Raw genomic sequence first — 21,865 nt, forward strand, 5'->3', positions numbered from 1 at the left:
AAACACCCAACTCTTTGTGGATACTCCCCTAAAATGTGACGTAGACCGACAGGTGTGTGACCTACTTTTCTCATATCGCCATATTCGCGGAAGTTCACAAAGCGTGTCAGGTAAGCAATGAAAACATTCCAACTGTAAAGACAAACTAAACTTAGTTCACGTTATGTGTTACGCTAGGTCAGTATTAGAGGCATTTTACTTATTATATTAGTTGTAGTAAGGACATAGAAGTAAGAAAACAGCAGTGGTAGTTAAAGCCCGACCATTGAGGAAGATTGACAAGCGAAAGATTTTGACATTATATCTACTAAAAAGCCTTGAATATGTTATTAAACTATTTCTTTTTACTGGCATATTTAGGAGTCTACGTTAACAGTTTCGCACTGGATTAAAAAAAAAGTAATTTAAAGATTACAGCTTTTTGTAATCGCCGTCGGCTGCTCATTTTTTCTTGTCACTTGTTTTCCGTAAGTTCTAAAACCACCTACGGCATGCGAATGAATGCAATCAGTCAATATATTTTAGACCAGCGTTACAACTATTACAATGGTCACCCAACGATAGTATATTTGCTTACCGTTGTCGTTCTCGCTAAAAATTTTTTAAGTATGCTAACAGTTCGTTTAAAATGTAGTCTTTAAGGCATTCCGATCTGAAATTAAAATTTAAAGAAGTAACTTAGCATACTATATTGTTTAAATTTTTTTATTTCCCAATTTGAATGAATTTTTTTTATGGTCAATTAAAAAGCTGCATGAACTGTTATAGTTACATGAACTGTTTCGCTTTGCATATTACGTGATACGTAACTGAGGGTCATAACCCATTTGGAAGAAAAACAACCTCCATGCATTATATTGCTGCGTTCGGTTTTGTAGAAAACTGAAAAATAGTCCTCAGTAAATTGCTGAGAATAAGCAAAGACATATTGACAAAGATAAGATTATAATATAGTTTTAGACTCTGCCAGAACTGATTCTTTTTCCGACAGGGTGGGTAACTATGGACATGCATAGTGAATTACACTCCTAGTAAACGCCAGATCCTGTGTGAGAAGAAGCATCCTAGTTGACCTAGTGAAAAATATAATCATGATGCACACCCCTAATAATCTTATTGTTTTTTTAAGTTTATTTTGGTAAAATGTGTCGTACGACTTCTGATGTGACACCAGAACACAATATAATTATTCTGCAAGTTGATACTGAAGAAAGTATAACTTATTTACCATTTTATAATCTTTAAATGGAATAACTATGTTATCCTGGGCTGAATCATCTCAAATGCATTATATTATTTTTATACTGTCACTCAAAAATACTTCATACTGTGATGGTACTAAGTATGCTGAGAACGAAAGCTAGTAAATTTATTAAAATCTTTCTTGGAATAATTATGTTATCATCGGCAGAATCATCTCAGATACATTATATTATTCTGGTACTTTCGCTCTCTCTCTCTCTCACACACACACATGCAAAACTTCATATTGTGATAGTAGCAAGTGTATGTTGAAAGAGAAAGCCACTGTAAATGCCAGCAGAAATATCTCCCCTGAACCAGGATAAAAAAATGGTATTTCGGAAGGGTTAGTAAAATTATTTACTCCACTGAACTTTAAATTTAATGGAAATAATGCTAGGTGTTTTCAAGCGTCAAATCGGCAACAGCAATCAAGCATTCACTCAGTTGTCTGCAGCAGTTGAATCAAATGTGCTTTTTTGTGGGTTGTTTTTTATTTGACTGCTTTTTGTTTTGTTTCTATGTACAAGGAGATTTAAGGTAGTAGGGGTGGGTAAACCCATGACAATATATGCTTATATTGCAAACGAAAATAGAGTTTGTTTAAAATTAATTTGTACCTCACTGTCATAGATATAAGGTTATCATTTCAGAAGGAATTGTAGATAGAATGCACTTGATAATTTAGTCATTTATCTATTGGAAAAAGTATATTTGCATTTTTTTTCAGTCCACCCCCCCACCCCCGCCCCAAGACTAGCAGTTACTAAATTATAAAAATTATATTTATCATTTCAGAAATATCCACAATGAGATTGATTTTGTTGCTTTGTGTCCTTGGAGTTGGAATCCACTGTCAGACCATATTTCAAGGTAATTTAATTTAATTTTTAAGTATTTTAATCACTTTTTCTGGCTGAGCTGGTCTATCTCTTTCTCTTGTGCTTTTTTTTTACCTTTCTATGACCAAGGAGGATGGAATCATGGAAATAAAGATCCCTGATGAGCTGCAGGCTATCACACTAACAAGATCTCTTTTGCCTAAACATGTGTTGTGTTGTGGGAAGTTGGTGTGACCTACAATCATCTGGTAATGCAGTTCCCTAGCTTTGGTAGAGAGCTGTAGCCTGGGTCAGTTTGGTCTGTAAACCAGAATATTTATCGCTAGACACCCCTTGTAGTGATGTCATAACTGATCATATGACTTTCCTGGATATCCACAGGATATATTTTAGCCAGAGTTATTCGCCTTTTCTGAGACAAACACTGTCTAGTACTAAATAATAGTAATACTAATAAAGAAGGGTGTGAAAAAGGACTAGCATTATGGGAAAGGTTGTTAGGAGTAATGTTTACAGAAGATATTCATTTTCAGTGCACATTTAAAGGATGTAATAGTGGTGGCAGATATGGAAGGGGAGAGAGTTCCATTGTTTTCGTGCACGATAACTAGAAATCCTGGGTCCATACGTTCTAGTGACAGGAAAAGTAAGAAAACGATCATAAGATGAGGAGTAGAGTTGTCTAGCTGGGACATAAGGGAAAACAGTTCAGAGAAATAATCAGGGCAGGTGCCAGCAAAGAAATTAAAACACAATACAGATAGTTTGTACTAGATACAAAAACAGGTGGGTAGTTTAGTCCTTTGTTACTCCTCAAGGAGCACAGGGCTCCTCTTCCCCAAAGGGTTCCAGTCAAGTGCCTGCTTTGCAATGATGTCAGCTGGTTTGCGCATGGTGTGTCCTATCCAGCCCCATTTGAACTTTGTGATGTTTTTGATAGTGGCATTCTGGTTGGTTCTTTTCCACAGGTGATCTTTTCAGGCCATCTTATTTCCAGAATATAGCTTAAGCATCAGTTGGTAAAGCTCTGGAGCTTGTTGTTGATGGCATTTGTCACTCTCCAGGTTTCAGATCCATACATAAAGACTGCCTTTACATTTGAGTTGAAGATACGAGTCTTACTGCAGAAACAGCATAGAGCAGCCAAATTTGTATAAAACCATTTAGTATGTCACTGACTTTATATAAATAAGGCTGGTTTCAATATGTATGCATTAGTTTTATTGTCAGATTGAGAGGAATTTTCAATTTGAAGACCACCCGCAAAAGTGAAATTTGATTTTTTTTTTTTAAACAAAACAATGTTCCAAGTGGACAAACTGCCACTGATTTTCCATCGGGATGTCACTAAAGTAATGTATTAATATTTTTGTTTCAGGATTGTTGTGGTGGTTTTAAAAAATTATTTGATTTTTTGCTGTGGGATATAAATGTCCCTATGGACCATAAGAGAAGCAACTTCAGTGTTGTGCCTTTATCTTTCATGTTTTAGAAATAGATGCAACAATGACCAAAATGAAGAGCCCAATGCCTTTGAGATATTTTGAAAATCCTATGATTGTTCTGGCTTGATAGCTCTTGTTGGTGAGCAAAGTACATATGTAGCAGAAGAGAATTACTTTCCAAACGGATGCGAAAGAGATCCATGCATTCTTGGGAATGAATTTTATAATGGGATTCCTATTGAGGGACTATTAGTCCACTGAACCTGATAACCAGGTGTCATATGTTGCTAATGTGATGCCTCAGAATCACTTTGAAGTAGTTTTAAGTAATGCCTTACACTTTGCAAACAATGAAGAGATGCTTCTGAGAACAGATCCCTTCAGTTGGTGCTTTCAAAATGTATGAAACCCAAGCAAACAACAATCAGTTTATGAACACTTGATAAAATTCAAGGGGTACAACACCCTGAAGCAATAAATAAAAAAAACCAATAAAATAGGAATTTAAGATAAGGTACAGACGTTTGCACTGGACGATTTCTGTAGAACATGGCCTCTTAAGCCCTTTAAGATGTGATGGTGAACATTTTGTTGACCAGTCCATTAAAGTGCACAGATCCCTTCACTTTTAGATGTTTGCACTTAAGATATGGAAATTTACCGTTTAGATTTATATGGCTAATGTTTGTTTTCCCTTTCTTGATTCAATCTTTGCCCAGGTCTCTGGGGTCATCCATTCTTAGTGTTTTCTTTCCCTCTTCCCTAGAACATGTGTACAGGTTGTCTTCCAAATGCTCTTGAGTGTTGACCAGTGTTCTTCTACTGATTCTTCTGTCAGTCCTGAAAGGGTCTCATACTTATTCTTGACTTCACAGTTATAAATTTCCCTTGTTTCCTTGTTCTTGAGGTATTGAGTATTGAACTTGTGGTGTGGTCTTCCTGCTGAATCAATGAAGGACTGCAGCTTAATCTTGAAGACTGCCACTAGGAGCTGGTGTTCTGAAGCAATATCTGGACCTCTCCTCACTTGGACATATTGAAGACTCTTTCTCCACTTTCGTGCAACTGTTATATTGAATCAAGAAAGGGACTAAAACAGAAGCTCGACCAGTGTCAAGATCAACAAGAGAAGGAAGATCTCAGAGCTGAATATTGGGAAGCCAACCACCAAGTGAAGAGGTCTGTCAGAGAGGACAAGAGACGCTTCACCCATGAACTGACAGGAAGCAGAGATAGCAGCTATACAGCGAAACATGAAGCGACTATATGAAATAACACGAACTCTTTCAGGCAGGAACATCAAGCCAAACAAGCCAGTGAAAGACAAAGATGGCAAGACCATAACAAACGAGGCAGAACAAAGAGACAGTCACACAGTTTGTCCTTGGTGTCACGAGATTGTAAAAATGTTGCACATGTTTGAATTACTTGTCCTAGTCTCCAGAGTATTCCACAACAGTATTTTACAGTATGCTCTTCATTTTTCTTGTTTAGGCCCATCCCATCGACAGCTATTTTTATGTTTTGAAAGAGGATAGGGCTACACCATAAGATTTAAGGTATTTAATATGTCGCAAACTTGGGGCGAGGTCCGTAGATTTGGTAGGGGGTACGATTTCTATCACCGGTCCAACACACCGTCTATACCCCCACCAAATCCCGTCGACACTTACCGCGTGCTACCACACTAAATTGCTTATTAATTATCAACTTTTAGTTAGCTCGAGCCCCCAAGCACGCATACCCCAATGAAAACACGAGGCAATTTAGTGTATTAAAAGAACGTTAATTATTATTACCAAACGACAAAAGAAAGAATACACAAGAACAGGTGGGTTTGTACTACGTGTTTCTCTATCCTAACTCGTTCTCAAGGTCGTCCCGGTATCTAATTGTTTCCTTTACTTCTGGTCCAGATAGCTAGTGAGCCAGATCTAACCTTAAAATTAACTGTCACACACCTCTCTGTTCACACACTCTCCCCGTACACTCCTTACGCATACGCCACAGCTGTGTCAAGCTTTTGCTGTGTAGGGTCTTAGTCTCGCAGGACACACACACACAACGGTCACTTGTACTGCCCACTGGCTAGCGTCGTATGGAGAATTCTCTCGTCGCGCCGCAGAAGAAATATTGTTCCGAGACTTCGGTCTTCTGCTGACCGGTACGCGACGAGAGAAGTACGAAGAAGGTGCACCTCAAAAGGTCGCCAGTAGTCCTGACGATCTTCGCATGGAACGCAGCACCGATCCCGGTGGCCGGAGCAACTTGTTGAGTTGTTATCAGGTCGAACAGAGTTGCTCTTGCGTACGTGCAGGTACGACGGTGAGGCTTAGCTCAGTTTCTAGAGTGATGTCCTTTTCTCTGTGGTTCGCTTGCTTGAAGCTTGAAGGAAGGACATGCGCCAGAGAAGACTTGAGATGTAAAAATCAATGATGTCTTCTCCCTAGAAGTTTGACGCAGAAGCCCAGCTTGCCGTTACGTGCTATCAGGTCAGACGAAGTTGCTCTTCTGCACGCACAGGTACGACTGTGTGGCTTAATTCACCTTCGAGGATGATGTCCTTTTTCTCTCAGTGGTTATTTCGCCTGAAGCTTGATGGAAGGACAACTGCAAGCGAAGACTTGAGATGTGAAAGTCACAGATGTCTTCCCCTCAGAGGTTTTAGCACAAAAGCCCAGGTTGTCGTCCAGATCTTTCTTTTTAGTCTAAACGCTCAGGTTGCAACTCGCGATCTTTTAGTCCCGTAACTGTTTCGTCCCAGTCATTCCACCTGACACACCACAACCAATCACGCCTCACAGCCACCACGAGCTTAAGCTCCCACTCGCACCCGCGTAAATGACGTAATTTCTAGAGAGAGAAATTACGTCATATCTAGAGTAAAATAGATGTGCAAACCCACACTACAGCCCTATCCCCACTCTTTCACATCTTGTTTAGGCCCATCCCATCGACAGCTATTTTTATGTTTTTAAAGAGGATAGGGCTATACCATAAGATTTAAGGTATTTTATGTCCTGTTAGATTTTATTTTTAGATTCTGGTTTGTTGGTGGCTTTTAGACCATAACACTCTTTTTTTTCTTATGTGTTACCTACCATTTTATAATTTTGCTTCACTGTGTTGATGTTTTTCCTAAGAATGTTATTAAATTACTTGAGGTATTAGTGTCTTAACCATTTTATGAAATATTACTTTCTCTCGCCGTAGTATAGCCTTAGTTTCTGGCACGGTGTAAACAGGGTTCCAAGGTCCTTACAAGTCCTTACATCAGGGGTCTCAAACACGCGGCCTGCGGGCCGTATGCGGCCCGTGAAACATTTTTGTGCGGCCCGCGGTCACGTTCGCGGTGTATATGTATGTTGTGCTTGGTGTTTTTTATAGGAACTACAGTTTCTGCTTTTTTATTAGTGACAGAGACAACGTCAACTTATTTTAATAAACTAAACTGCCTGTGGATGTAATAAACTACACTAAATGTAATTAATAATCATAAAAACTTTATTTTACATTTAACTGCAGTGACAGTAGTGTTCGTAAAATTTAATGAAAAAACATTTTCTTTTCATGGTGCGGCCCACTGACTGGCTGTTACTTTCCACTGCGGCCCACATGCTAATATGAGTTTGAGACCCCTGCCTTACATATTGAGTTTTTGCCGTAAGGCCTTATAAATCCTTATATTTGCCATGCGGTCCTTACAAATTCTCACACAGGTCCTTACATTTGATCTGTGACCCTTACAAGTCCTTATATCGATAAAATATTACCACAAATTTATTTTCGGAGTCGACTTTGGCGCAAAATACCGACGATTTTTTGCCGCATGTTTGGTCTACACATCTGTACAACACTAATTGCCCTTCCGTATTCGCAAAAAACACTCTTTTTTCAAAAGGTCTTTAGAAACTTACTCTTTCTTGAACCTTGATCTTCTAGTACTACTGTGCATAGCTCTATTTCTCTCTCTCTCTCTTCCCGTTAGAGTGTGTGTGCGAGAGAAAGACATGAACTGACTTTTGTATTACACCAAAGAATGGCTTTCAGGTTTTGCAAATATTACTTAGATTTCCAGAAAACTTGGAACATTAACGGTGTATGTTATCAGCGCACTAAGGAGTTATCTAATCTAAATATGGCAGACAGGCATCAAAATTAACTCTTTGATTATTTATTACTAGAAATACATGTATTTGAGAACATAGAGAAGACTACAGATTCATAAATAATACATCTTTCCGACCATACAAGAGAAAAACTTAAGCATTGATGACTGTCACTTAGGTCCTTACGAATGCATGAAAGGTCCTTATAAGGTCCTTACTTGGCACCATCCCTGTCCCTGGGAACCCTGTGTAAAACACAAACAAACAATTGTAGATCCTAGGAGATCTGTAGATGACCACAGATGCTAGGAGTGCTTTGGTATAGGAACAATATTTTCTAGCTTAGAAAATTCTAGGAAATACTGAATACCTTATAAGAAGGCTATATTTTGTCCTTTGAGAAATCTGGTATTAAAAATGAAGTGTATAAACATATTTTACGATTATTTTCAGATTGCCCCACTGATTGGTTGAAGAATGGGAATAATTGCTTGAAGTTTGTCGGTTACCCTCGCTTGCAGTTGAATGGTGCAACGGCTTTTTGCAGGGTAAGAGATTCTTATCTTTTTTAATTATTATTATTTTTGCTATTAGAATCCACAGCTAGCTGTGTCTTTTCTTTTGTTTTTAATAACATCTTATTTCTGTGACATCATAACATTGCATGCCAGAGAAGCTAATTGCAGTCAGTACAATCATGTCAGAGGAACAAATAGCATATGATGCTTCCTTCATTCATCATACTTCCTGGAGTATAAAAGTAGGGCATAAACTTATGGAGTCATCATCTCAAGAAATACTAATCTTATGTTCTGAGTTTTTAGAAACTTGGGTTATTACATAGCTAATTGTTTTATTTACTGGTTTTGCTTTTTCACTTTGTTGATGGGTTTTTTTTTTTTTTTTTTTTTACAGGATTAGATGGGTTTTTAGAGAGGTCTATCTTCAATTATATGGGAGGATAATAAGGACATGCAAGTTTTCTGTTTTGTTTAAAAATAGAGCAGGCTTCTGCTCGGCTGTGTTTAAAATAAACCACATTTTCCAGAGTGGGATGGTGAAAGGCGAGGTGTTGAGCCTTCTTATGGGCATAATGAGCCATCTGGCATTCTTCTGTAAACCATATGGCATATAAACAACTGACCATATTACTCCTGTACTACGTGACCTACATTGGCTTCCTGTGGAGAAGAGAATTGAGCACAAATTGTTAACCTTAACATATGGCTGTCTTCACGACCTTGCGCCTGTCTATCTGTAAGAACTCATTCACTGTTACCAACCTCAGCGGAACCTTTGTTCAGCAGCACACTTCAGACTTGAACGACCGAGTGTTCAGTCAGGGAATACTAACAAGAAGACTGTGGGATTTAGATCCTTCTCCAATGTAGCCCCTGCTTTTGTGGAACTCGCTTCCCCTCTCGACCAAGGAGTCTGATAGTATTGCATCTTTCAAGAAAAATCTGAAGACTCACTTGTTTAAACTTATTTGAAGTTTTCATTTGACCTGCAGTGTGGTGGCTGCTGGGATCACCACGCATTGAGCGCATCTTTGTGATGCGGATACTAGCGCGCTACAAAACTACATCATCATCATCATCATCATCATAGGCATAATTTTCGTGTCCCTCACTTGGCAATCATTGACAAAGCAACCATATAGAATAGACGTAAAAACATTCATAGGATGTTCCTGTAAATGCGGATCATTACAGCCATTTCTAATATCTAAATTAAAACCGGAGCTGGAACAAAGGTGGGTTGTGCAAAGCAGGCTGATCCACCTGAGACAGGTTCCACCTGCCATTGGAAAAAATATTATCCTGCTCCAGAATAGTTAAAAATTTTGTAGCCATAGGAAAGTGATTGCTGTCACTTAGATTGTCATGTCCAATGCAGTTAAAATCAAGCAGTAAGGTGGCACTGATGACTGACAAATCAACAGCCGATATAGTGCTGCTGTGCGGTTGAGAAGTTATGCAAACCATCATTTAAAATGCAGAGATCACTTTCCACAAGAGCTGAACTCAGGATAGACAACCCTCACTGTATTGGGGACAGGCACTAACCCTTGCCATCAGACTGCCTGTATTTCTGATGGTATAGGTTGTTTGAATTGTGATGCTTCTGATGATGGTACCACCACAGCCTGTAGTAGAAGGTGGCACAGCATGAGAAAATGGGACAGGGCCTCAGAGGAGACCCATGTCATGTCTGGAAAGAAATATGAACAGGTTTTTTTGCAATGACTGGTGAGTAGGAAGTAGAGCCTGGTGTAGGAGTTGCACCAGAAGGGCCACACACTGTGCATTATACACGAGGAATGCCAAAGGATACATTACAAAAAAGTAAAACAAAAGTGTTTATAAGTATTGTGTTGCCCAAACTAATGACACAAAATTACTTTTGCTGACACCTACTAATGCATGTATGGCAGTAATAAGCTTGGACATTAGTCTTGTAAAGAGAACACTGAGAAAAGAGATACACCAAAAGAAAGGCATAATAGAAAAAGAAGACAGGAGAAAGACTAGTATTGATAGAAAAAAGGAAAGATAAAATTATAGTTTGACAGCAAGAGGATTAGTTAGAAAAAGTATAGGTGAAAGTGCCAGTGAGAGAAAACAAAAAAAAAAAGGATAGCAGAAGGGATTTTGCCAGCTTGGTCACCCAGCCAGAGAGAGGAAGTCTTTTTTTTTTCACTGTTAGGATAAAGTGTGTCTGTCTCTGGTGGTGGTATAACCTAAGGTGCTAGCATGAAGGATGAGGAAGTACTAGCAACCAACTAACCCGACACCATGTTAGTCCTCTGGGAACTCTGCAGATAGTAACAGTGATAGTAACTTTATGATAATATATTTGGCATTGAGCAGAATTGATTTTTTTTTTATATAGATCAACATTATGCATCATGTATTTATTTGTATCTGATTGTGTATTTTTCTTTTTTTCTTTATCTGTTGCATTAACACTTTAAATTTTACTGAGCTTCATTTGTAATGGACAGAAAGCTTTAAAAATGTTGTGTGTACACCATTTTTCCAATGTTTCAGTATGCAAATAATCAAAACATTTAAGATGTTACTACCAGACTATTAAATGTAAATATTTTTAATTTGTTCATTACAAATATAATTTTTTCCAGGGCCTGAGTGCAACATTGGTTAGCATTAATGATCCTCAAGAACATACATTCATTACTGGGTGGCTGGAAAAGAATGATGGCAGAAGGTAAAAGTGGTGGACTGTTGTATGATTAGTAGTTTGTGCTTGAAGAAAATTTTTTTTTAATATGAGTTAAATTGTAGTAAGCACTTCAGACTTTAGGGATTCTGCTCCTAACAATTAGAAATACAGAAAGGGTGCATGGTGGGCAGCATATACAGTGTTTTATACAGTTAATCTTTTAAGAAACTTGCTAAATAATTTTAAAATAAGTGAAACCAGTAATACATGAAATATTTTCACAAACATATCAATAAAACATTGGGATCTTTAGTATTTTTACCTGATGCATATCTGGGATTGTGGCTCTGCTTGGACAACCTGGATGCTGCATTTCAGTTTTGTAGTTCATTATTCTTTGATAATGGTGAATAAGATTTTCAGTATTTGCTTATCTCATGCAGATATATCTGTATCAGTTTTGTATAGTGCATGCATCAATTTAAGAAGTGATTAAGGTTGTAGTCGATTTGAAATGAAGCTGCCATCATTGCCAAAAAATAAACTTTTGACATGCATCAGGCCTTACTTGGAAGTGGTTAAATTAAGGTGGGAATATTTAATATGCTTTGGACCCTCAAGCCAACAGCACATTTTATCCTGTATTAAGACATGCATGATTGTTTCTTTTTCTTTGATGAGAAACAATATGTAAAAGTTGATGTTTAAAAAAATCTAAAATTTTCTATATTCTTAGGGACACATGGCTTACAAGTGGTATTGTGAGCAATGGAGTCAGGTGGTTAGGTGATGGAACAGGGCCAGTTTCATTCAACTATTGGCTGCCATCATATGTTTCTGTACCAAAATTGGAGGGTGATTCTGTGAACTACGCCTTTTCAGGTAAAAGCAGAGGAATCAGGTTGAGCCATCAGATTCAGAATTTTACTCTACTACAAATGTACAAAGAATATAAATCTCCAAATGTCCATAACTGACAGTGTGTGCCCTAGTTTGGAATGAGATTGTTTATTTGCAGTTGTTTTAATCATGATCTACTTCTGTACATTTGTGATGCTATGCCTCAGACTTTTTTCCCTAATTTTGAGCAAAAGGAGAACTATCAGAAAGAATTTTTTTCTGAAAAATATACATATTTTGGAATTTTAAAGAAAGTTCACAGGGTGGCTAGAGGATGTTGAATTTGCCGCCATCTCAAAATACCCCAAACTCATATTACACTGTCATGTTTTACCTTTAAATTTTCGGTAAATACTACAGAATTTGCACAGTTTGGATTTTATTATGATCAGCATAAACATAAATGGCAGAAAATAAGCACATGTGACCTTGAACATTGCAGCAGTTCTTCCCCAGAGTGCATTCAAGTACTCAGAGATTGTGATCCGAGAGATATAATGTTTTTTTCTTCTTTTCCTTAGGTATTGAATATGGATGGGGAATTGCAGACACTGGAAAGAACTCATCTTTTATCTGTGAAATTCCACTTTCAGAGGTTTACAAGATTGGTGGGGAAGCAAGAGATTTTGGTAAGTCATGACATTTAGTTCAATAAATACCATTGTATTGAAGAGCTTTCTCACTATCATGATGTAAGATCTTTTCTATGTAGTTTTAAAGGTGAAAGTTTAATGCAAGCATCTAAGTTGTGATGGTTTTGACCTTGGAAAAGTTGCTTAGTTAGAAGCACCAGAAAGTGAGGCTTTCTTTTCACTACCTTTGCCCGGCTTGGTGGCACTACAATCGAACAAGATTGTTCCACGCTGGGTACCCTGCCATCTTACATTTAGTGGACATAAGCGGCTAGTGGTTCTCAAGCCTGAAGGCAGCCCTTGTCCTCCCGATGGCCTGGCACCACTAGAGGGCAGCTGTTGTGTTCACTGACATAATGCCACCTAACAGCTACCCATTTCCTACCCTGTGCACATTCATTGTAGGAAACAGAATTGCAGCATCAATAAGGTGACCAGACGTTTCGGGGGCGAAAGCGGGACATGTGCCAATGATGGTGTCGTCACCGTCAAAGAACGCTGAAAAAGGGGGGGGGGCACGCTGTGGGGGGGCCTTTCCTCTGACTTTGCCGGATGTGAATCAGCGTACAGTATTCCGATTTTTAAAGACAACCGGGACATTTGATGGACTTGCCAGAAAGCGGGACATTGGATGTCCCGCCCGATGAGCAGGCGGGACACGAGGTCAAAAGCGGGACTGTCCCTCCTAATGTGGGACGTCTGGTCACCTTAAGCATCAACGCTATAGCCCTGTTCCCAATTACGACATTGTCCTTTAGCTGCAGCAGCAGTTACCTCCCCCGAGTTGCAACAGGGCTCTTCAGACTGCCTTGCAGATGGGTGCACTATCTTTTCTGCAGAACTGCATGCCATCTTGTTAAGTTGGTAGTATGGTCACAAATCTTCAGAGCAAAACCTTTTAATCATATCAGACTTGCTATCTGCTCTCCAAGCTCTTATTTCCTATTTTTCGACCACCATATCATCATGCGGCTTTTCTTCAGAAGGACATTGTCTTCATTTGGGCCCTTGGCCATGCTGGTATCCTTGCAATGTTTGAACGGACCAGGCTGTTATGGCCACTTTCCAGTCTCTTGGTCAATTGCAGTCACTGGTGTCATCTGACTGTAACTCTGTCTTCATGGCCTATGTTAAGTCTCTGTTCCATGATAGCCTTCATTTCTGGTATGGTGCTTAACATCAACCAACCATCTTACAGAAATTTGAATTCTTGAACAAACTGAAGCAGCTTTATGTTTTGTGAAGTTCCCAGCAACTTTCAGTTAAATGTTTGACTACTAATCTTCAAAATATGGGGACTAGAAAGAAAAGCAGCTCTCTTCAAATATGTATAGGGCTTTATACAAAATAACATGAAAAACCTTTTGGTACCAGCTTTTGGGGGCCATGGGGGCAATAAACATTTGCATTCTGGGTCAGTAGAAGCAAACTCTGATATAGTGTGCTCTCTTATCTTAAGTTTTCATGTGTCGCTGAAAATACTATATTATAAAAACAGTAGCTATCTTGCTTGTCATCAGCTTTTATGTAAATGCGATATAGTCTTGTCTAGTAAACATGTAAATGGAACACAGCAGCTTTAAGAAGAAATAGAGTTGGCCTGAGTCAATTCTTCTGTTTGTATATTTTGTCTCTTATTTAACTCTCTGCAAAAAATACTTGTGTGGCTGAAGAATATGCTTTTTTAAAATTGCAGATTATGGTCTTGATGTTGAAGATCCTTATCTTGCTCCCAGAGGTCCAAAGTTCATATTTGAGCCTGTGGAAACAACTATATTGTCTCTTGCAACGACAGCTGCCTACTTTGACTGTCAGGCTAGTGGCTCACCTGAACCAGAATATACATGGTTACGGGGAGATGGCGCAAATATGAATGTTCTTAAGACAGGACCTGGCACAAGATTTGCATTAACTGGTGGCCGTCTCACAATTGATTTTCCCATTATGTCAGATGAAGGAGTATATCAGTGCAAGGCTTACAATCAGTTTGGCTCTATACTAAGCAGGCGTGTCTCTTTATCCTTTGGAAGTAAGTTGTGTTTGTGTGCATGCATGTCATGTGCATACTCATTTTTATAGGGAACTGAAGAACTAAATGGGCAGAGGTTATTTATAAGAGGATTTAGGGCTAGGTTAATATAATGGTAGGGGTGTTTTATAGGGGTAGTTAGGGGTTAAAAGAGGGAGTAGAAATATTAAGCATACTAATTGGGTTAGTTCTTTTTTTAGGGGGGGGGGGGATTTATGAGGAGTTGGAAACGTGACATATCAAGGCCTATTTTTAGCCAGATGTGCTATCTAATATGTGAGTAAGATTGGCAGTTTCTACATCTCTGCTATCTATATATATATTTAAAAAATGCCACAGATAGGCACAGATCAAAGATACTTCATGTTTCATGATTTGCTTCTCCTGTGCTTGTCTTAATTAAGAATCATCTAATTTTGGAAAGAGATACCTTCACTTCATAGTTCTGAATCTAGGACTGTTAAACTCAGTAGTGCCTGTGACTAATCCTCAAATCCCAGTTTTGTATCGGCATTTCACATGTTTTTTGTGGAAAGTAAGTATATGTGTACCCGCATTCATTTTGAGGATCGTATACATTTTTGTATTTGATTTTGTAAGTCAGATCTCTTCATCCTCTTTGTTTCGAAAAAAACGTAAGAAATACAAACACACACAAAAAGCATTTCTGTGAGATAATGTAGCCAAATGGATGGTGCCATCGACAGCAGACTCGTCACTTTAGATATTTATTGCTTTTATTTTGACCTGTACAATGCATGATTATAGTCATTTATTAGTTACTGTATACCACCTTATTACAGTAAGTTCCTGAGATTTTTCTTAAAGTTTATATATGAAAAAAAATGACACATGTAATCATCAATTTTCTGTGGTGCTGGCAGGAAATTGTTTCTCAATTCTCTTTTTCAAACTTCTACATTTTTTTCAATTTTAGGCTGCTCCTGTGCTGTGTGTACTTGATGTGTGTTAGACTTGGAGTGTTGTGACTATGTGTGGTGATGATATGATGATCTTGTGCACTGTCTTTGCTAAGCCCTTTTATGCATTTCAGATTCTTTTGTTCACTAGCACTAGCCATCTAGATGGCAGACTAATCCTCAATTAGGGCTAGCCCCCGGCTTTACTATTCCCGTTAGCTCTTGTGTTTTCTTTGTTTCTCTCCCTCTGTTATTCAGAGTTTTCATGCTCTACATGCCAACATTCGGCTGCATTCTTCATCTCATAATTGCAGATCTAAGAAGAGAGGGTGCAGAGGCAGTGTGAAGCAGAAGCTCAGGAAGTGTTGCCATGATCAATGCAAAAATCCACCTCTTCTATCTCTCCTGTTATTTAAGGTCCAATTGCTTTGTAACAAGATAAATTCCATTCCCTAAACTTTTCTGGTCATTGGGGAATGAGGTGTTAGAGATCTCACTTTCTTGGGGCCAGCTTTACGTGAAACCAGTGCCCATCTCTTAACATTCACTGCCTTACCTTTCCCAACCCTCTCTGGAATCAGGTCCCCATTCTCGCCCTTTGGATGAAGTTTGCTGTGCTACTCGGGTTTCAGATCAGTCTGCCTCTCAGTTTGAACACAAGCCCTCTAACCATTTGGCTTTGATCTAGACATTAACAGCTTCTAGGGTCCACTTAGATCACATAAACTGTCACAGTAACCGGTAAGATGTGTGGTGGAGGCTTTTCTGTATCAACAAAAAGTACAGTAACATAATGATTCTTCGAGAAAGAATGTGTACACAACTTTGAACTGTTCATGATTTCTCTACGCCCATTTTACCTACCTGCCCTAGAAGATCTCCAGTACAGACCTGTGGGAGAGAACCAACCAAAAACCTGTCAGCCAAGACATCAAGAAGATTTTTTTTTAAGTTGGGCTGGATCGGTCACACCTTGTGAAAGGTGTCCGACAGTTTAACAAGACAAGTTCTTGGTTGGAACCCACAGGGGAGGCGCAGGGTTGGGAAACCCAGACAGACATGGAGGAGATCGGTCCACAGAGAGGCGGAGGCATCTGGCATGACATGGTCTCAACTGGAAAGTGACGCCCAGAACCGGATCTGATGGCAGTTGCGACCCTATGCTCCACTGGGGGTGATTAGGAAAAGAAAAATTTTACCTACCAAGAGAATTCTCTTTCATATAGAATTGCCTCTGATTGCCCTGTGGGATAAAGGAAGTCTTAGTTGTTGGCATAGCATAAAATCCAAAACAAACACAGCAGCTAGTTCCTATCACAAAACCACTGAGAATTAAATGTCTTGGGTGTACTGTTCTTTCTGTGCATTTGGCACTTGTTTGCAGGGAGGGCTGCCTTCCTATAAAAAGCCTTATTTTTTTCTGGCACAGTATACAACACCAGTTTTCTTTCCTACCTTTTGTTGCAATGAGACATTGTCTTCATCTGGGCCTCTGGCTGTGCTGGACTGGCATCCTGTTGTGGTCATGTTCAGTCTCAGCGACAGTGCCATTGGAGCACTCTAGGGCATAATAGAAAGTTTTATGCCATACTCCTGCTTTTCTAATTTTTTTCCCACCCTGTACAGTGTAAAGCCGACTTTAAAGTAGGACACAGTGTAGTGAACCCCATCCAACTTGTGCTTGATGTTATGCATAGTTTGCAGTTGAGCAACTTTTCTCTTATTTCCCATGTTGTTCAGCAGGTCTGCTGCCAGTTATTTTCAGATGGCTCTTTTGTCTGCCTCATTTAGATGTATTTCACCTGCATTTCTTTTTTACTTCCTGTAAGCAGTAGCTTTTTACTTTCAGGTTAACAATTTTAATTAATACAAGGTGTAGCTTTACAGGTGGTCTCTTTGGATGCCACAATATACTTCATTAGGCTGTTTCAGTCGCTTCTGCATATATGGTATGTTGGCTTGATTGCTGTTGTTTTTTATTTGACTGCTATGATTGTTGCTTAATTTTCATACTGTGAAACAATCTTTGCTGCTGACACAGTGTTAAACAGCAACCAGCTACAGTCTTTGATTGAAAGTCATTTATTAAATATGTCTTAAGAGGTGCTAATCCAACAGTCTAAAGTGACAGAGTTTATTGAACCCATAATCATATTGATATTGTTTGGTATCTGCAGCCATTGGTGAATTCTCCAACATCCCAACATCTGATATAACTGGAGAACTATATAATGGAGCTGTCATAAACTGTCCAAGAATAACAGCAAAGCCAGGTTGGTTGGTTTGGTTTTGTCACTTTTGCGGATGAAATGTTTAAAATAATGGGAAATAAATGGATGATATAGTTAAGGCCTGGCATGTCCACTTCAAGTGACAAAAAAATTATAATTTTTAGCCATTTTGACATTATGCCATATTATAAATGTTCAACATGTCTTCTATCTACTCTCCAGGTGGTTCTTCATAAAACGTTCTAGAAATATGTTGAGTTTTTTTGGTCACTAAAGACAGCTACTTATTTCATATTGCTTTTGCTGAGGGCAGAATAGAGAATGATTAGGACATAGCAACACACCCAGCAGTTCAAGAAACTGGGTCACAGCGCATATTGTCGCATAACGCAGTCGGGTGTCACAGGATTTGCTCTCTCACAGGCACGCTCGCAATCACACAGACTTCCACTTGCCCAATGCGAGCAACGAAGCCAATCACTCCTCAGTGAACACAAAACACGCATACTAAGGGACAATACAACACGTAAGTTTATTGGCGGTCACGAAGTCCGACACACCAACTCAACAGGAAAGGAAAAGAAAACAATCATTATATCAAATTATGTCAAAATACAAAGCAAACAGAGAAGAGTCCCTCCCCTGATAAGAAAACATTACCAAACATACACAAACATTTAGACACTCCCCCCAAACAAACTAATGGTGTCCATCTGGTCCAGCGCAACACTTAAGTGTTCATTATAACAACAAAGCTTATCTGCCTCCCAGGCCACTGCCTGATGCAATGCAAAGCTGAAGTCCACACCAACCAAGCAGCCGGTTGTGTATTGCCTTAGCTTTGCTAGAAGGCTTATCGGGGTCAATCTGGTCTTCATACTTGGAAGGCCAGAGTATATTCCTTTTGAATCCTGGTGCGACCTTGCTGGAAATGCCCTAAGTGGTATCGCTTGGTCGCATCCCCTTGTTGGACTCTGTAGTGGGTTGGGACCAGAAGGAACAAACCAAATTCCTTCAAATCATGGCACCAAAAAAACAGAACCTGGGAAAACGCATCAGAGAAGATGAATCCTCGGACAGTGAGAATGAAGTGAGAGAATGCATGAGAGAGAATGTTGAAGGGGCCTGGCCCCGCTTTCTGGTGGTAAAGGGCACAGAGCAGGCCGGGCTGCTCTCATCCCTTTCACCTTTTGCAATAGCAAAACATTTTAGAAATAAATCCACAAACTTTTCTGCTGTTAGACATCTGCACTCTGGACAATTTCTTGTCCAGTGTGCAAATCAGAAAACGTCTGAGGCTCTGCGCTGATGGGACTGGAAACAATTTGTTGACCGGCCCATAAAGGTAACTCCACATCAATCCCTCAACTTTTCAAGAGGGTTCATTTATTGCCCTGACCTTGCTGGGATGTCAGGAGTCGACATCAAATCAGAACTGGTACCCCAGGGGGTCACAGCGGTGCAGAGGGTCATTCTAAAAAAGGAAGGAAAATCTACTCTTACAAATACTCTGTTTTTAACTCTGTTTGCCCCAAATACCTGACTTTATTGAGGTTGGATATTTACGGGTTAAAGTCTCTTTATTTATTATACATTCACCGTTGCACTGCTTCAACAGTCAGTGTTATGGTCATGGGGCTTGCTTTTGCAAGTCCCACGCCCGCTGCTTTCGCTGCAGCAGTACAGGCCATGTGGCAGCTGATTGTTCCAAAAGCATCAAGTGTGCAAACTGTGACAGGTTAAATGTCGCTTCTTCTAAAGACTGCCCGAAATGGAAAGAAGAGGCAGCCGTTCAGCACGTACGCGTGGAATCTGGCATCTCACCATGACAGAAACTTAATTAAAAACATGATTGTTTGATGATGATAGAAGTTTAATGGTAGTGACGACTTGAAACTGTTTTGGTATCTGGGAGAAGAGACTGTGGGTGACACAAAATTAGAAAGAGTAAGTTTGAGAAATAAAAAGCCAAACCAATTTGCACAATAACAAAGCAAATAAAAGAACTGGGCACCAAAATAATATAAATAAAAAAAGAAATATATAAGATGCAGAGAGGTGCCTCCCTCAAGTGTATAAGGTGAAAAAACTATATTCCAATCTAGAATCCACCTAATGCTAAGGAAAATTACTCCATCAAATTGTCAGATTAGAATGAAGGAGAGGGTGAGTGGATGAATGGAGCTGATTTTAGAACTTACTTTAATTCAGAGGTGGCATGGATATACTAATGTGTATGGTTGTAATAATAGGTGCTGAAATATTCGGATTTTGGATTTATAATAAATATGTGGATCAAACAGCTGTTTACTCCCCATAGCTTTTTATTGAAACATTTTTTTCTTATCAGCAATCAGCTACCAATGGTACAAGAACAGCATTCAGAGTTTCATTCGCTCAGAGGTTCAAGCACACACCTTCATCTCGAACAATGGAAAGCTATATTTCTCAGAGTTGGCATCATCTGATAGTGGTACCTATTACTGTATAGTATCCCTTACAACTGAAGGTGGCAGAGGAAATTACATTGGTTCTTCACAAGATGTCAGCCGCACCAGCCTGGGCTTTTCCTTAGTTGTGAAATCTGGTGGTAAGGTTTTTTTTGTGTGTGTTCTTGTTTGGTCATTGGCAGGAATCTCTAATATTGTGAGCATGTAAAAAATTGAGTTTGTGTTTATAGAAATTACTGGAAGTGTGTAATCAACAGAAAAGCTGTATGTCACCCATCCCTGTCCTACTGACTGCCCACCTCCATGCCATTCTGTTAGGCAGGAGGAAGTAGTACTTTGAAGACTTAAAATGGGACACACCTATGCCACACATTCCCACCTTTTACAGGTGAATCCCCACCAGTTTGTCCCTGGTGCCCAATAATTTTTATTGTTGTACATGTTTTAGTTACCTGTCCTGGTTTCCAGAGTATCCACCTGCAATTTTTTGCAGCAGGCTATTTTTCTTGTATAGGTCTGTCTCATTGGCAGCTATCTTTTCATTTCTAACCATCAAATTTAAGGTTTTTACGTTCTGTTAGATTATATTTTAAGGTTCTATTTTAGAGGTGGCTACAATGCCCTTTTTATGTATTAGTTACCTTTTTAAATTGTTCATTATGTTGGGTTTTATTGTTAAAGATGTTATATCTCCTGGAGGTTTTTGTTTCTAAAAATGTTAATGTATCATTAGTTTCTCTCACTGTTATATAACCTCAGTTGCTGGCACAGCTTAAAACACAACCAACACACCATTCGTTTATCCTTATCCCTTTTTGTTATGTTGGTTTATATTCATGATGTTATTGTATAACCTGGAGTGTTTTTGTTTCTCAGTGTTTTAACGTAACATTACCATCTTTAGCCATGATATACTTAGTTGCTGGCACAGCATAAAACACAACCAACCAACCAGCTGTATGATCTGGGAGTCTTGTTTTTCATCCTTTTAAAGTAATGTAACCTACTCTCACCTTGATATATGGTGGTGCGGTGGCGCAACGGTTAGCATCTTTTACCAATACAGTGAAGGTTGGCAGTCCTGGATTCAGCTCGTCTCAGCACGCTGGTCTTTCTCTTGATGTGGCATCTGTTTACAGTGCTGGCTACCTTGCTGTGATATAGCCTTAGTTGCAGAAGGCGTAAAATATTAATCCCCCTCCTATGCCCTCAGGACGGAGATTGAGAGTCCCTCTTGTGAAAAAGAACGTTTACAGGAGGTCATTCATCCCATCGGCCATCTCTGCTGTCAACAAACAGAAGACTATAAGCGACTAGTAGTGTTACACACAATGGGTACCCCATCTCTGTTACTAGCCGTCATTATGTAGTCATGGAACTGATGTATTGTCCACTGATGTATTGTCCTTGATGAGGGCGTGTGTGTGTGTGGGTGTGTGTGTGCTCACTTCTGTCATTTTTCATTTTTTATTGCTGATGTTATTGTTGATGTCTTTGATTTTTACTCTGACTGCTTGCATGCTGGAAGACAAATCTCCTTTTCTGGACAATAAAGTAATCTTATCTTATCTTATCTTATCTCTCACCATGATATAGCCTTAGTTGCTTGAAGGGCATAAAACTCAAACAAAGCATGTAGAATATATTGTCCAAATAATTGATTTAGTGTAATTGATATTTTGTATCAAATGTCATTTGCATATTAATACTTTTATAGTTTTTAATTTTCTTTGTAATTTTGATCCTGTCTATTTTGTAGGAAATAGCCAGTTCCAGCCTGTTATTCAAGATGACTTCATCAACGTATACCCTGGGAATCCTAAACAAGGACAGACGATTCAGATGGAGTGTTTTGCCTATGGCACGTGAGTTCTGAACT

The 21,865-nt window shown here is 39.1% G+C and overlaps 1 protein-coding gene across 2 annotated transcripts in view; it reads left to right on the plus strand.

The window, feature by feature from the left end:
• Nucleotides 1–21,865, plus strand: part of LOC112571786 (contactin-like) — a 62,509-nt gene that overhangs the window by 1,484 nt on the left and 39,160 nt on the right. Inside the window, exons 1-10 of one of the 2 annotated variants that reach the window (XM_025251068.1) lie at nucleotides 1,558–1,588; nucleotides 2,041–2,115; nucleotides 8,092–8,186; nucleotides 10,784–10,869; nucleotides 11,561–11,706; nucleotides 12,246–12,353; nucleotides 14,053–14,385; nucleotides 17,483–17,578; nucleotides 19,887–20,126; nucleotides 21,746–21,851. In XM_025251068.1, coding sequence (XP_025106853.1) covers nucleotides 1,573–1,588; nucleotides 2,041–2,115; nucleotides 8,092–8,186; nucleotides 10,784–10,869; nucleotides 11,561–11,706; nucleotides 12,246–12,353; nucleotides 14,053–14,385; nucleotides 17,483–17,578; nucleotides 19,887–20,126; nucleotides 21,746–21,851 — 1,301 coding nt within the window. In that variant the 5' untranslated portion in view covers nucleotides 1,558–1,572. Of the gene's footprint in view, nucleotides 1–1,557; nucleotides 1,589–2,040; nucleotides 2,116–8,091; nucleotides 8,187–10,783; nucleotides 10,870–11,560; nucleotides 11,707–12,245; nucleotides 12,354–14,052; nucleotides 14,386–17,482; nucleotides 17,579–19,886; nucleotides 20,127–21,745; nucleotides 21,852–21,865 lie in introns of those variants that run through there. The other variant, XM_025251067.1, reaches the window with a different exon arrangement.

The sequence above is a fragment of the Pomacea canaliculata genome, linkage group LG9 (assembly GCF_003073045.1).
Source record: "Pomacea canaliculata isolate SZHN2017 linkage group LG9, ASM307304v1, whole genome shotgun sequence".
NCBI lineage: Eukaryota > Metazoa > Mollusca > Gastropoda > Architaenioglossa > Ampullariidae > Pomacea > Pomacea canaliculata.